Source organism: Sander vitreus, chromosome 16 (assembly GCF_031162955.1).
Source record: "Sander vitreus isolate 19-12246 chromosome 16, sanVit1, whole genome shotgun sequence".
Taxonomy (NCBI): domain Eukaryota; kingdom Metazoa; phylum Chordata; class Actinopteri; order Perciformes; family Percidae; genus Sander; species Sander vitreus.
Window position 1 is genome coordinate 8630154 of NC_135870.1, and position 14989 is coordinate 8645142.

At 41.0% G+C, this 14989-nt stretch overlaps 1 protein-coding gene across 1 annotated transcript in view; it reads left to right on the forward strand.

Moving 5' to 3' along the window:
- lamc3 (laminin, gamma 3) overlaps positions 1 to 14989 on the forward strand; it is a 98639-nt gene that overhangs the window by 56400 nt on the left and 27250 nt on the right. Inside the window, exons 11-12 of the mRNA XM_078271815.1 lie at positions 11941 to 12050; positions 14293 to 14520. Of these exons, the coding sequence (XP_078127941.1) occupies positions 11941 to 12050; positions 14293 to 14520 (338 nt within the window). The remainder of the gene's footprint in view (positions 1 to 11940; positions 12051 to 14292; positions 14521 to 14989) is intronic.

Consider the following 14989-nt stretch of genomic DNA (forward strand, 5'->3'; position numbering starts at 1 on the left):
TTTTTGACAAAATGTAAATAAAGACAAGATGTCACAAAAACATACGTTCCGATGTTTTGGGCTCACTCTCACTGAATCACGAGGTTATGAATGCATGGTGATATTTTTGCAATGTAGTCTAACATTAGACCGAGATGACCTCACTATAGACGATGCAGCTCTTCTGTCTCTCCTCTCCCGTGCTGCTGCTGGGGCTTTTGGGTTAAGTGGCATCGGCACATGCAGTTCAACATCACATCTCCTTAAGTCCTCTAATATTTCCTCATTTATGTCATCAATACATCCATGATTCATGGAAATGTTATGTAAAACAAGGTCATATTTGTCCTTGTATTTATGTATGGTTTGCAAAAATGGGAACTGCTGGAAGCAAAGTGTATGCGCGGTGTGCACACTCTGCATTATGGCCAAGCATGCGCCCTAAAAATAGCATCTTTCCTGGTCTGTGGCAGAATTGTTTTTTGAAACTACAAAATAGCACTAGGGAACGTTTGCGCCAGAACACGCCTCCTCTTTTTGCTGAACCGCCCCCAGGAGCGCAAATTCATTCCCTAATTTACCGACGTGAGTCTGTTGAGGGAAAAGTCTGCTGTGCGTCGGGTGCAAAATAGGAATGATACATGCATCGGTGTACAAAGTCAATTGCGCTGGGTGCAAGATAGGGCCCTAAGAGTCTACAGTGTACATTGGCATAGGGATTTGAGCTAAATGCTACAGGCAACATGCTAACATGCTCACAATGGCAATGATAACATGCTGATGTTAAGCAGGTATTATGCACCCATATTAGTTTTAGCATGTTGGCATGCTAACATTTGCTAATTTTCACTAAACACACAGCTGAGGCTAATGGGAAAAGTATTGGACACATTGAAATTTTGACCTGATGATCACGCTGGAGGAAAAATTAAAGGATCACCAGAGTTACTGCAATTCATCCTAAGTGGAAAGTGAACGTGTGTACTAAGTTTCATTGCAATCAAATCCAATAGTTTTTGAGACATTTCACTTCACAATTTTTACTGGATAAGAGAAGACTTTGACCTGCTTGTGGCACAAAGAATCACCAAAGCCTGCAGGACTCATCCTTCCATTACCACATTTTATGGCCATCCATCAGATTGTTGTTGAGATATTTCAATCTGTACCAGAAGAGGTTGAGCGATATGACGACCATTCCTAGAGCCAGGGTGCTGGCATGGCTGAAAACATGAAAATATAAAAAAGAAGGGGTTCCTGTTTGAAAGATCACCACAAACCACAAATATAGGAAAGCTTCTCTAATATACACTATATATATATATATATATATATATATATATATATATATATATATATATATATATATATATATAATATACACTTCAACAGATAAAGCAAGTAGGAGTCTGAAGTTTTGACTGGAGTGGGGACTGTCCTAGCCAGACAAGGGGGGCCGGATGGAAGGATGACCAGGTCTTGGCAGGAAAAGGAGAACTAAATGGATTATAGCGACAGCATGCAGAGCACTTGATGGACTATAGGGTTGGTCCATGGCCTGGGGGTACAGTTATGTGGGCAGTGGTCCCTTTGCAGTCTGATATGCCAACACAGGGCTTCAAATTGGATACAAGCAGCCACAGACAGGCAGCGTATGAAATGTAACAGTATTGATCTGGATGAGGACAACACGGCCATTGAAGAACAAAGAAAAAGTAGAATATAAATAATATAATATGAAAAGGGGGGCATTTAAACATTAGGGATGTAACTAAAACTGACAAAATTGATGTATTAGACTTAAGTGTTGGGTTCAAATTAGGGATGCAGCTATCGATTATTTTAGTAATCGAGTATTCTACCGATTATTCCATCGATTAATCGAGTAATCGGATAAAAAATATTTAGTAAGAAATACTTAATAAACAGCAATAGTAAATATTTATTATTGCTGTGTACTAAAAAAAAGCAATTTTTTGTGGCCCAAATGTTAATATTTTTAACCCCCTTCCCCTTCTTGCCTCTGGCTCTTTGCACTGGATATTCAAAAGAGCTGTTCACTGAGCCCAGGTAAATGTGACTGTACAAAGCTTACAGCAGGGCTACAACTACACTGTTCTGGGGGACACATTTTAAGAAGGCTAATACTGAGTGAGGAGAAAGAATAAAGAATGCAGACATCACCGGCATGATGATGTCATTCACGTGCATATTAAGTAGCCATGCTGGGGGGAGGGGCTGGTTTGTCTCCGGCAACAGCTAAGTTTACAGAAATTTCAAGATTAGAAGCAAACTAATAAACAGTTAGACTACAAACCGACAGCTCTCGTTTTAGCTTGTTGGTAAAACATCGCTATTTGCAGAGTAGCATGCTGTAGGCTTGTTGTGTAAAACAGCGCGCGGTGGACGAGAGCAGCACACGGTAGTTAGCTACCTTGTGTCGGGTGTTGTGTGTCCTTGTGTGTTTTCTACAAAGATGATGTAGTAGCGTGTTTGCAGCTTAAAATGATGCATAGACAGTATATAAACGGTCTTGTGTCCACAGAAGCGTCAACCTGTTGTGTGCGCTAGTAATTATCCTCCGTGCGGAAACACAGTGAGCCGTACAACCTTCATTACATTGATTTAACGAAGCTTCGAGGAAAAGAATTTTGCTTCGAGGATTTTTTGTAATCGAATTATTCGAGTTATTCGAGGAATCGTTTCAGCCCTAGTTCAAGTACAGTTCATGCTTTATTAATTGATTAGTTTAGGGTCAAATATGATGTTGTTTTTATATTTATTATTGACAGTTTAACTTAATAACTTGATTTAAATATACATATGAGGAGGATAAAAAAAAATGTAACACTCTCTATCCACTTTGGGCAAAGGCACCGTCAACTTGAAATAAAGAGGTGAGAATAATTATGGAGAAAGTATGAGCGTGAGTGAACCTAATGAAATATCAATGCAATATACAGTATGTCACCCTATCCATATTGTATCTGGGTATGTACACAGTATATTTCTAGTACAATATTGCAGTAAAAAGCTGTACACCTTATAAAATGTAACATCATTTGCAGTTTTGAATGTGCACATGTAGGAACAGAAAATTGTCAGTCTCATCAAGGGAATAGTGTGTATCTGTGTGCTCTTAAGGCTGTACAGATATCAGGGGGCAGGTGTGGCTCAGGTGGTAAAGTGGTCGCCTACCAATCCGAAGGTTGGTGGATCGATCCCTGTCCCTACAGTCCTACGTATGTCCAAGTGCCCTTGGGCAAGACACTCCCGACTCCATCGGTGTGTGAATGTTTATCTGACGAGCAGGTGGCATCTTGTATGGCAGCCTGGGCCACAGTGCATGTGTGTGAATGGTTCCTGTGCTTTGAGTAGTCGTTAAGACTAGAAAAGCGCTATATAAATACAGTCCGGTTACATTTACCTCTTCACACACGTGCTTTGCATGCATAGCTGCATCCCACCTGCCGGGATTTGCTAACTTAATGGCAAAGTTAAGTTTGAATTAAATATTTTGTCCATATTTTTTATCCTTGAATATCTGAGTGAAACATCTGTGACCTAGCACAGCACTTAGCTGTTAACAGTTGCAGTTTTAAATGAGTGGTTTTACTCACTCCGGTATAATGCATACTGAAGCCTCCCACACCAGCCACATGTCCTGTATGAGCACACTTGTTCTTATAGTAATCAGATTACATTCATACTACGGTAGCATATGTATAGAAAAATATACATAAATATGAATGTTTTTTTTTTTAACCAATACCTTGTGACGAGACCTTACAATACTTACTATTGTTTAGAGCCTTCAGCTAGGTAAAGGTTTTATTATAATATAACGGCTACAGCATCTCTTTGAATACTGCAGCAATCAGAGGTTGGATATTGTAACAATTGTGAAGATAGCAGCAATCAAAATCAAGCTGTGACACAGTTCCTGTCACACAGCTGATGGTGTTTACATTACTCGTAGCTGTCAGTCTGCTGTTTTTGTTTTCTTGGTGTCTACTGTTGGATTATATTAAGTTGTGCGTGTGTCAGTTGTAATAGTTTGTTTGTGTTGACTAGACAGTTGATTAAATAAATTGACTTAATTAGCATTTCTATTTGGAAACTGAGACTAAAGAAGATTGAGTTGTCTTGTGCCAGCATGCATTTTGTCTTTACTGCATCATGACCCTGAGTTTATTTGTGTCTAAACAGGTGCCCGTTGAGACATTTTAAATAGTTTTTAGTTGACTGACTTTATTCCAAGCTAACCCAAGATGCAGTTAGGTTAAACGATAGGTTTACATTTACAACAATTACAGCCAACAATAACTCTTTCAGTATACATATGTGCATGTGGAAACTGTTCAGATTCAAAAACGTGAACCTATGCTGAGGTATTGTCTTCGGCCTAGTGACAAAATCAGCCTCTTGCTTCAAGATGTTCATAGTTTCTGCCTCAACAGCATTCCATACAGGCAGACAGTGCTCGAACATGTAGTTCCTTCCTAAAGGGAACAGCCTACTCTCGTCATCTGTGTTGTCAGACCAGTCCAATTTGTTGTTGATATTGTTCCATTACCACTTTCTCTGCTTAAAATCCTCTACCAGCTCTTTCATCTCATATTACACTTTGCTTGCTTCTCCTTGAAACAGTTTGCTCTCTAAGACTCCTGTATGCCTTTTTCTTTCTTGCCCTTCCCAGTAAAATGGTCAATCCGTAGGTGGAGGGGCAGGCTGAAGAGGTGATCCCTGGTGTGCCGGCCTGTTGGGAAGCGGGAGTGTAATCAGTCATATTGTTTTGAAGAGATCTCATTAGGCCCGTCAACTTGGGGGAGTGGGTGTAGATGGCCCGGTCTCCACGTTCAACCTGTTAAAAACAGACTAAAGTCATTCACTCTATTTTTGTTCTCTTCCCCCTCTTGGCCTGGTGTCTTGTAGCCAGTAATCCTTCTCATCCCACTCAGCACCTCCTTCACACTGTTTTGTTGCAATTTGTCTTCAATTCTGCCCCTGTTCTATCTTTAATTCTCTTTAAAGATTTAAATTGTCTTTGTTTTCCAGAGTATGTTGAGAGAGAACTGCAGTAAACAGCAAACTGTTTAAAGGTATTAAAGGGTCCACATGGAAATTGACATGTTATGCAGACGGGGAGCCCTGCATTGTCCTCACTGTGTGCTCCACAGGGTATGTTCCAGTCTATTAGCTCAAAACAGTCCTGTAGAGCCTCCACATACTTCTGGGATCACACTCACAGTCTTGATAACAATGGGCAGCTGGCTATTGACTGCTGCTGAAAGGATTCTAAAAAAACTGTAATATGTTAAATAAAAAAATAAAAAGCTGAAGAGAAGGTATAGAAGGCTACAGTATTCTGAGTAAGTTGTAGTTTTCTAGGTGGGGAGCCACACTTGATCAGATTGGAGATGATTAAAGCATGCGCAGAGAGCTGGCCATATTCATCGGCGAGGAGAGGTCTGATTTGATGGATGTTGTTAAGTGTAAACCTGCAGGATCGTGTTGTGGTTGCAGTGACGGGCTCACACAGCAGTTGGTTGTCTAGAATCACACTACGATTGTTGGCAGTTTGTGCAGGAGTCAATATACTTGTGTTGTTGGCTGTGGTCGTGGGAAAACAACATTTGACAAAGGACAGGTCAGTCTTGTTGAAATTGGTTTCAGTGTGGTGGGTTCTTTAGAAGAGATGGCCACTTCAACTGGAGTACCAGGTAATGGGATAGAGAGACAGAGTGTGTTACTGGCAAAGTGATGGTAGTATGATGGAATAAATTAACCTTTATTTAAACAGGCAGAACAGATTCTTATTTACGGCAAAGTGCAAAGCCTTTTCAGGGAAGGGGGTAGTGGACTGAAAAAGAAGTGTCAAAAGTTTAAAATAAAATAAGACTGCAGCACACATCCAAACATTCCCAACACACCTAACACTTACATACAATCACAACAAGCATTACATGTGACAGAAAGCATTACATACAGTAAATGACATGCGGTCTAGCAGACAAGCATCGGGCAGGTATCAGCAGACAACAGCATCAGCCATCAGCCAATACAACAGAACAATAAACTAGAGTAGCATACACAAGCAGTAAGACTTAACAGGCAAATAAAAACAGCAGCAGCAAGATTATAAGAATCTGCCTTGGACAACAGTAAGCAGCAGACAGACAAAGGTAAACAGCTGCATGTATCAGTGAGAATGTCCATAATAAAGTCATTGAAGGCTGACTTGGGGATAAAATTGTCCAGTTTTGAGTGTTTTTTGCAGAAGACTGGGCTTACTGTGGAATATATCGATTGGACTAGGTACATTAAGCTGCAGTATTTGATATTTATGTAGATACTTTGCTGCATGCAAACTGTCTGATGTCAACCACTTCTCAAAATGTTGCATACAAATGCAGTTCGAATTCAGAGACACAACTTTGCTTGCTCCAGGATCCAGCCCCTGAACTGGGACACAGCTTGTATAGTTCTGTTCCTTCCAATATTTCCATTTCTCTCTGTGGTGTATGCACGCTAGTAATGAGTTTCCCCTTAGCACCAAGAGCCCTGGCTAAAGAAGCTCTTTGGTTCCTTTTCTGAAATGCATTGGAGCTTGGGGCACAGAGACTGCCATTAAGTGTTCCTCTCTGGAGAGGTTCACCACAGATCTCATTAAACTTCTCAGATACTTGCACAGATGTACTTCACGACATGCTCTGTATTATTCCCTCACTTCCTCTGTCGCTTTATGCCTCTCTCACACACACACACACACACACACACACACACACACACACACACACACACTCCACATTTCTGTTGACTGACAGCATCTGCGTTCATAGCTGGTAAATATGTTAACCTGTTAAGTGGTTATGTGTTCCCACCTGGTGCAAAGATCATTTCAAAATCAGATGAAGGCACAATATATGGAAGCGTGGGGATTCAAGCGCAGGTGATTGATGAGGAGGAGGTGAATGGCTTATATAAGGTAGCATCCACTCTTCTCTCTGATGTTCCCTTTGTTCACTTTCTGTTCCCTTGAACGCGGTAGGTGGGGAGGTTTTATTGCCTTGCTTGTAGCTGCATGTGTATGTCTGCAGCATGTAAGCATAATATTTATGCCATAAGGAACCCCTCAGATGGTCAGTCACTTTTTGCAGTTGATTAAGGTTCAATACACAGTGATCAGCTGTTCACTGTTTTCACTGGCAAAAGAAGTGTTTTGAGAAACTGCTCATATGAACGCGTTTAAAAGGTATGAGCCAATTTGCAGGAGTCAACAGAGCTCTAGTAGTACTTCAGGCTTGTGGTCCATCTGGCACTGAGCTCATTTCTGTCATGTTTTCAAAATTCACTGACTTTGATAATAGATCAGGGACAGCTAAATATATAACAGAAATCAGGCTTATTGTTGCCAAAATGAAAAGAAATGCTAAAGGTGACTGAGCAAAGCAAAAAGAAACATGGAATTCCTGTACTATGTGCCTATGATTCAAATGTGATTTATTAACCCCTACAGTCCCAAACCAAAAATTCAGTTCTAGTATTTGAATTTACAATAACTTTTTCAGGCTAACCAGAGCTGTTTGAATATTTGAAGTGAATAATCGCATTCCAGATATATGGATTATATAGTGGATATGTAGACTTTAGATTCGCCTCAAATGTTTCTGTTACAAAATGTGTTTAATTTGAATTCTAATAGTGTCAAATGTGATAACTCACTCCAGAACATTAATCCATCTAATCATTAAAATCTGAGAAGTTTTGGTATATCTGGCAGCAACTTTGGGCTTTCAACAGCCTTATAACCAATAAATAAAATCAGGGAAAATTGATAATGTACAACAAAAAAAGCTTTACTCAAAGTAACTTTGACTCTGTTTGACAAGCCATGTCACTAATCTGGCTTTATAAAGGTTAAGGGTCAAAACCTAGAAGCTGAATAGTTTGATCACTAAATCAAACAGGCAACTATTCAGTGAACCATTACAGTCTCTTTCGCAGAATGGGTCACAGACTTTGATGAGTGCACGTTGCTTGGAACGGTGCAAAGATGTAAAAATGGGTTCCAACCAAGCATGGTAACTGAATTTGCTTATATAAGGATTAGAGCCATTGATAACTTAACTGATAGGGAGATACTCACTGTATCACTTAAACAGTGGTGATATTAATAGACAGATCTAATTAAAATGGTTTTAGTAGATTGGCACAATTAGAATATGCTATTGGTATATGCTAATAACTTGTCCCTATACACATTCTATTTGAGTAACTCATTTGTCATTTTTTTACAGACACTTACATGCTTACTTATATTTCCAGTACCTCATAATTTCTCTGTTTCTCTTTCTCCATCCTTAACACACCATGTCTTGCTGTCTTCATACCTGCAAACTAGTCGCTTTTCGGCGAAAATCGCTGTTTTGAATGGGAAAATGTCATCCACGTGAATCGTGTAGATCCGAAGAGTTTTTATTTGGGGGGGGGAGGGGTCCGAGACCCGGTGCTAATACTGCACCGGTGCCTTAACGACCGACCGTTCTCTACCGGACCGAATAGCAATGCGGATTTCTGTGCCTTATTTAGGTGCCACTTAAATGCCTATGCTTCTCTCTGATGCTCCGAAAACGGATGTTAGAGGGAACTGAAACATCGCCGCACGGGACGCTAGTCAACACTACACCTGACAGCAGCTAACGTTAGCCTACCGTTAGCTAGCAGCTGGAGTAAACGCGGTTAAAATGCTGACAGCTAAACGGTGTTAAAGTGTATCTGTATTTCACTGGAGAGGATTCCAACAGTCTGTAGCTGCCGTTGTCTGAAAAACAACACAGATGTTGCGTTCACTTGAAATTCACCTTGCCAGCCTCGTGCTGCTTTCAAAGTTGTTGTAAAATACCCTTTTCCCATCCAGTGGTTGTTTTTGTCGTTTAAGAGGAATTTACTGGTGAAATAAGTTATTGTTATAAGTTATTGATGTGATGATGATGTGTGTTAATGATGTGTCACCTTTTTTAGCTCTTCTGAGTTTGCAGGTATGTGTCTTGCACACCTTGTATCTCTATCTCTGTTCTCTCGCTAAGGGTACTTAGGGTTTGTGTGTGTGTGTGTGTGTGTGTGTGTGTGTGTGTGTGTGTGTGTGTGTGTGTGTGTGTGTGTGTGTGTGTTTCCAGTATTCTTTTGGGCTTTTCTCTCCCGATGATCTCCTCTCATCCTCAGCAGAGCAGGCTTAATTACAGTGTGGCTCTCCGCACTCTGCTTGGTGCTGATTAAAAGGGACACTGACGCTAGGGAAAGCATGACTAGGAGTTTGTTCCCTTTCATGCACACTCAGCTTATCTGTGTCTGACCAGCTCCATTACCATGGCTATGAGGCCCAGTTTGTAATTGCCTCTCTTTATTACTGTGCCTACATGTCAGGCCAAGGAACAAGGACCCGCCGCATTAATGGAGAGTCTGTGTTGCAAGCCAGGAATGCACACACACACACACACACACACACACACACACACACACACACACACACACACACACACACACACACACTCTTGGGCACAGTGTAAAAGTGAATGTTGACACAGAGGCCATGCGCAAAAGAAAAAGCATTTTGAAAGTCAGTTAGTGTCATGCCGAGAAGAGTTGACCTAATAAAATACACCATGGAACACACACAATGAAAGGCCTGACTTAGGCTGATATGGTCAACAAACGAAAGGTTTTGTACTTTATTCTTTTATGGTTCTTGCCTATGGTTACAGGGTTCATAAATTATAATTGGGTACCACTTTCAAATAAGGTGCACTTTATAAGTGTGGTTAATAAGTTGTAACAAATTACTTCATTAATAGTTAGTTAAAGGGCCAGTATACTCCGTCAGAACTGCTTGTCGAAGGTCAAATAGTTTTGGAAACCCCCTCCGCCAACATGGGGGGGGCCTTATGTCTGACCTTTTCTTTACCTTTCTGAAACCGGCGATACCGACAACACATTATAAGAACTAGTTCTGACTGAGTATACCCCGGCCCCTAGGCACTGCAATGCTTTAAACTAAAAATGCTACCTTCAGCATGCCCTCAATGACAATGCTATCATGCGAATTATCACTAAACACAAAAACAGCTGATGCTGATGGGAAATGTCATTAATTTTTCAGGTATTTGGTCATAAACCAAAGTATTGGACAGATACAATTTTCAACCTGACAATTGCGCCAGATGACAAGTTAAGGGATCACCAAAGTTGTTAATATATAACATTTGGCTTGCCAAAAATCTCGTGCATTCCCTGATTGTGAAAAGTTCCTTATGGCTGGTCTTCTTCCTTGAGCTGCAGAGCAGAGCACCTGGACCAAATCCATTCATTAACACCTGTATTTGTAACTGCAGACATAAGCCGCTTTCCGACCAAGTAGTTACAGGAACGTAGTTATAGGAAAAGTCCACTTCTAAAAATATCTACTAACTACTCTCCCCCAAAAACATTTTTTCCAATTGCATTCGCACTGGCCAAGTGGCCATAGGGACTGGTAGGAGGAGTAAGGGAATGATGCAAGCACGGCAACGGTTGTTATAGCGTTAAAATCAGAAAACAAATACACCAAAAAAGTATGAACTAAATCTAATGTATATAGCATATTTGTCATAATTTAAACAAGTCTCCCGAAGAGAAACGGGTATCTCTCTCTCCCCCGCCTCTGCCTGCTGCGCTGTGGATCTGTGTGTGTGTGTGTGTGTGTGTGTGTGTGACGGCAGGCCAGCCACAGGACACGCTTGTGGAGATTAACTCCAAAAAGACAGTTAACCACAGGTTCCCGTTAATCTTATGATGGACATGTGTTGTGATATTTAAAGAAACGAACCGTCAACGGCAAAATAAAAGCCTCTTATTTACGAGAGCGGTCTGAGAGACCTCCAGCTTACAGCGGGGTCTCTGAGCATGACTGGCCGAGCACCGAGCTAGCGGCCAGGGCAGGCGCCTGCTGGCTGTCGCCTCACTTCATGGAGCTTCTCAACTCCGAAAACTTTGAAGTAAATCGGAAGACTGCCTATATTCGAATTCTAAACAGTTAATTTCTCGCCTGAAACGTTGTCATAAGTGAAATTAGTGATGAATAAGATGGCGAAAATTGTCCCGTTGTTGGTCTGTCTGTACCGGAAACCCGACCCTCGTTGACCTAGGTTCCTGTGCTGAAAAGGGAAAAGACCCTGCCCTGAAGTAGGAGCTGAAAGAGTTACAGGAACTGCGGCCAGAGGGACTTAAAAATCCCCAAATTGGTCCAGTCAGAACACGAGAAAAAAAGGGTTCTAGGAATTTTATGTTCTAGGAACTGCAAAAATCTCTCCGGTCAGAAAGCGGCTACTATGGCTTATAGAACTTATTATATTAACTATAATACTTCTTAATGGTTAGGTGCCACATATTAGAAAATGTTACCTGTAATTGTGTTTCCTACACCTGTACGTGGGGATTTTATGAATACGTTCCTTCATGCTGCTGCTCCTCGCCTTTGGGACCTTCACACAATACTGGGAGAAAATTGTGTAACACTATATCGCCTGTGTGGCGCTGACACTGCACCTTTCATCACAATGGAAAGAGTGCATGATTCCTGGAGTAAAACAGGCAGATGTCAGCTGTGCAGCCCGGTTTTGCAGAACATCCTTCAGCAGATGGCAAAGCTCAGTGATCAAGACCCTGAATATGTGTTAGAGTCAGCACATCTCCATTTTTCTACACACTTTGTGTCGGCTGGTAGTGTTGTAGATAGGCTACCATAAAAATTCCATGCAATAAATTGCCCTAAAAAAAACACTACAGTTGTTGAAAAGTCAGCCAGACAAACACATTTCCACTGTTTAGGTTTTTGTACCTATTTTGTGTTTAATCACAGCTTGTTAGCATTTGAATGGAAAAACAGACTGTAAATGATGTGTTTCGTGTCTTTTCATTTTACAGGCTTCATGAAAATGAGATGAGACTTAAACCTCCACTGTCTGCCTTTAAGTTCCAACAACTACTTAACAACCTGACAACTCTCAGAATCAGCAACGCTGGAGGACAGAACTGTAAGAGTGCGTTTGTGTGTCGAATAACAGATTTAGTTTAGGCTCTATTTTGCTTTGCTACTTTGTCTTTTAACTTAACTACTGCATCATTTATATGTTGCACTGCACTTAAACATATCTAATGCATTATTATTGACTTTTTCCATACCTTCGGAGCATGATTATGTATGTGAGAGTGTTTAGGCATTATTGTAGAAGAATAAACATCATGTAATATAATTGCTGAATGCATGGCCATTTACAAATAATACCAGCAAAATGTATTCCAAAGAAGGATTCCAAAACACATTTTTATTAATTAAAAATACATTTTCTTCACAAAGTAGCTACAGCTGCACCAAAGATAGTCACTGCTTGTATTTAGGGAATACTTCAACTGTTCCAAATCTGGCTCAGCAAAAATTGGGATATTTATTCCCAGATTTTAGTAACTAGTTCTCAAAATCCTGCTATTATTTTTATCATGTCCTTCCTCCCTCTCTATCTGATAGTCTGTATTGCAAACTACAGGCAGGATTTGAGAGGCATTATGTTGGAATAGAGCACCAAGAAGACAGGACAGCTGGCCAAAATCACCAGCTCCCTCACATCATTTTAATTGGTTGCTCAGTGGAGGCGTTGTGACACACACTCTTGTGTAGTTCCACGTGCATTTGCACATGCAAAAAGACCGGTACAGAAGTTTGTGCACACAGAAGCCCAGTCATGCATATTCTATCAAACTGTTTCCTGTAACCACCCACCCACATGAACGTGCAAACAAAGTCAAGCACACAGTTTACACTGCATCTGTTGCACATCACAGGGGAGAAACTCTGTTAATGATTTGTGTTAGGTCTCAAACACATTCTCAAACTGTGTTAGAAGTGCTTTATCGCTGCCGGCTGCGCAGCTTACTTTAATTTTAAAATCCCATAAAGCTGTCCTCTCATCTTTCTCCTCTCACATTCTCCTTTATTCTTAAAAATGTCTCTCTGCACTACAGATAGTCTCTTCTAACAGAATAGTATTTTAATGAGAGTATTGTCTTTAGAAAGGCAGGCTTTGACAGCAGTCACAGGAAAGGCCTTTCATTTTCCCCGCCCGAAGAAATGAGCAGCGAGCATAGCCTTAAAGGAAGTTTATGAAAAATCGATGGCTTAATGTACAGGTACCTAAAGAGACCAAAACTGTCATAGTGCACAGGGCTGCAGTGAGCCATTTAAGATTCAAGGGAATTACAATCTTGACTTGTCTGACAAGGTTTCTTATAGAAAGGATTGATGGAGAGAATTGCACAGCATAACTTAAAATGAAATGTTTGTAAATAACTGAAATATAGGGTTCCGTGTCTGAATATTTTTTAATTGCACATTTTTCCCCTGTTGAATGAGCTAATAGAATTCAGGAGGTAGAGGAGAGTAAAGGGTAGAGGCTAAGGCGAGTCATGGAGAGGGAAGAGGGCAGGTTTGCCTACTGGTTATCCCTCAGAGGTGCAAATGAACTGGGTTTCAAAGATGAAATGGCTGGATGATGACTTTTTAGAAGTCAATGTCCATCCTCTCCTCTGGTTCTTCCACTCAGATTTCCCTCATTATGCAGCCACCTATTCACACATGCTTTATTTCTTATCTGACAAAGCTACATAGGCATACATGCACTGCATATTTCATCCATCCATCTATCTTGTGTTTTCTTCAGTGAGAGTAGAAACAGTATTGGACCAGGAACAAAAGTAATTTTGTGTTCTGTGGCTGTGGTTTGCAGAGTATAGGGTGAAAAAGATTCTGTTCAGGATGGCCTGCCCCCATCACTATTCATGAAAGGAGAGAGGGATCGTGAAACCCCACAGGAACTGCACGTCTGACATACCTCCACCGTGTCTCTTGTCTCCTTTTCTTATTGTCTTGCTCTGCTGCAGTGATTTATTCATTTGCTATATCAAAGATTCCCTGGGTGATGAGTGTACGTGTGTGGGCACATGCGTGCACACGTGTGTGCAAGTGAGCATTAAGTGTGGCATTTACGGTCGTGTGGGTGGATGAATCTGTTATTGTGTGTGTGTGTGTGTGTGTGTGTGTGTGTGTGTGTGTGTGTGTGTTTGTGGGTGTGTAGGTGTGTGTCAGAATGTAAACTGTAAACACAGGACAGAACCTGTAATGAGACAGGGAGGAAGGGACAACACTGCAACAAATGCTAATGACCTAACGCTTAAAGAGATAACAAAGCGTTCTTCCTGTCTTTTCTCTTCCTTCCTCTCCAGACACATCACAGCTCGCAGGGGTAACCCTGACCTCAGCCTTCATCTCCTCTGGTCCAGCCAATCCTCCTGCCCCATGGGTGGAATCTTGTTCCTGTCCCCCAGGCTTTGCAGGCCAGTTTTGTGAGCAGTGCGCCCCAGGATTCACCTGGGAAGACCCCAGCAGAGGGTCTCTCTCAACATGTGTGCCATGCAACTGCCACCAGCATGGAACCTGTCATCCAGAGACAGGTAATAAGTGAAACATTTACAGTATATTTGGTATTGTATGATACATGATGACTTTGGTGCCACCGCACTGACAACCAATCGACTATTGTTCCATTTCAGTGACACCTGCACATGTGGCAAAGTCTGAAAAAGCCTGAATTGAAAGTGAATTCATAAATCAAGTGCAGAACGTTTAATATTTAAAGGAGAACTCCACCAGTGTTACGTGCCAAAGTCAATTTACCAGGAGCACTCCACAGCCCGTGAAAACAGCTGTACAATGTCTTCTATGGCTTTGGATGAGGTTTAAGAAAATAACTCAAGTAATATTACTTAAGTATATCAACTTGAGGTTGAGACTACAAATACTTTGTGAAAAGTTAAGTTTAAAAGATGTGCTGTGTCCAAAATCACTCCTTATTAATTATACAGTGCCCTACATTTACTGTCCGCCATTGTATACGAGTATCGACATTCTGAGAGTGGATAA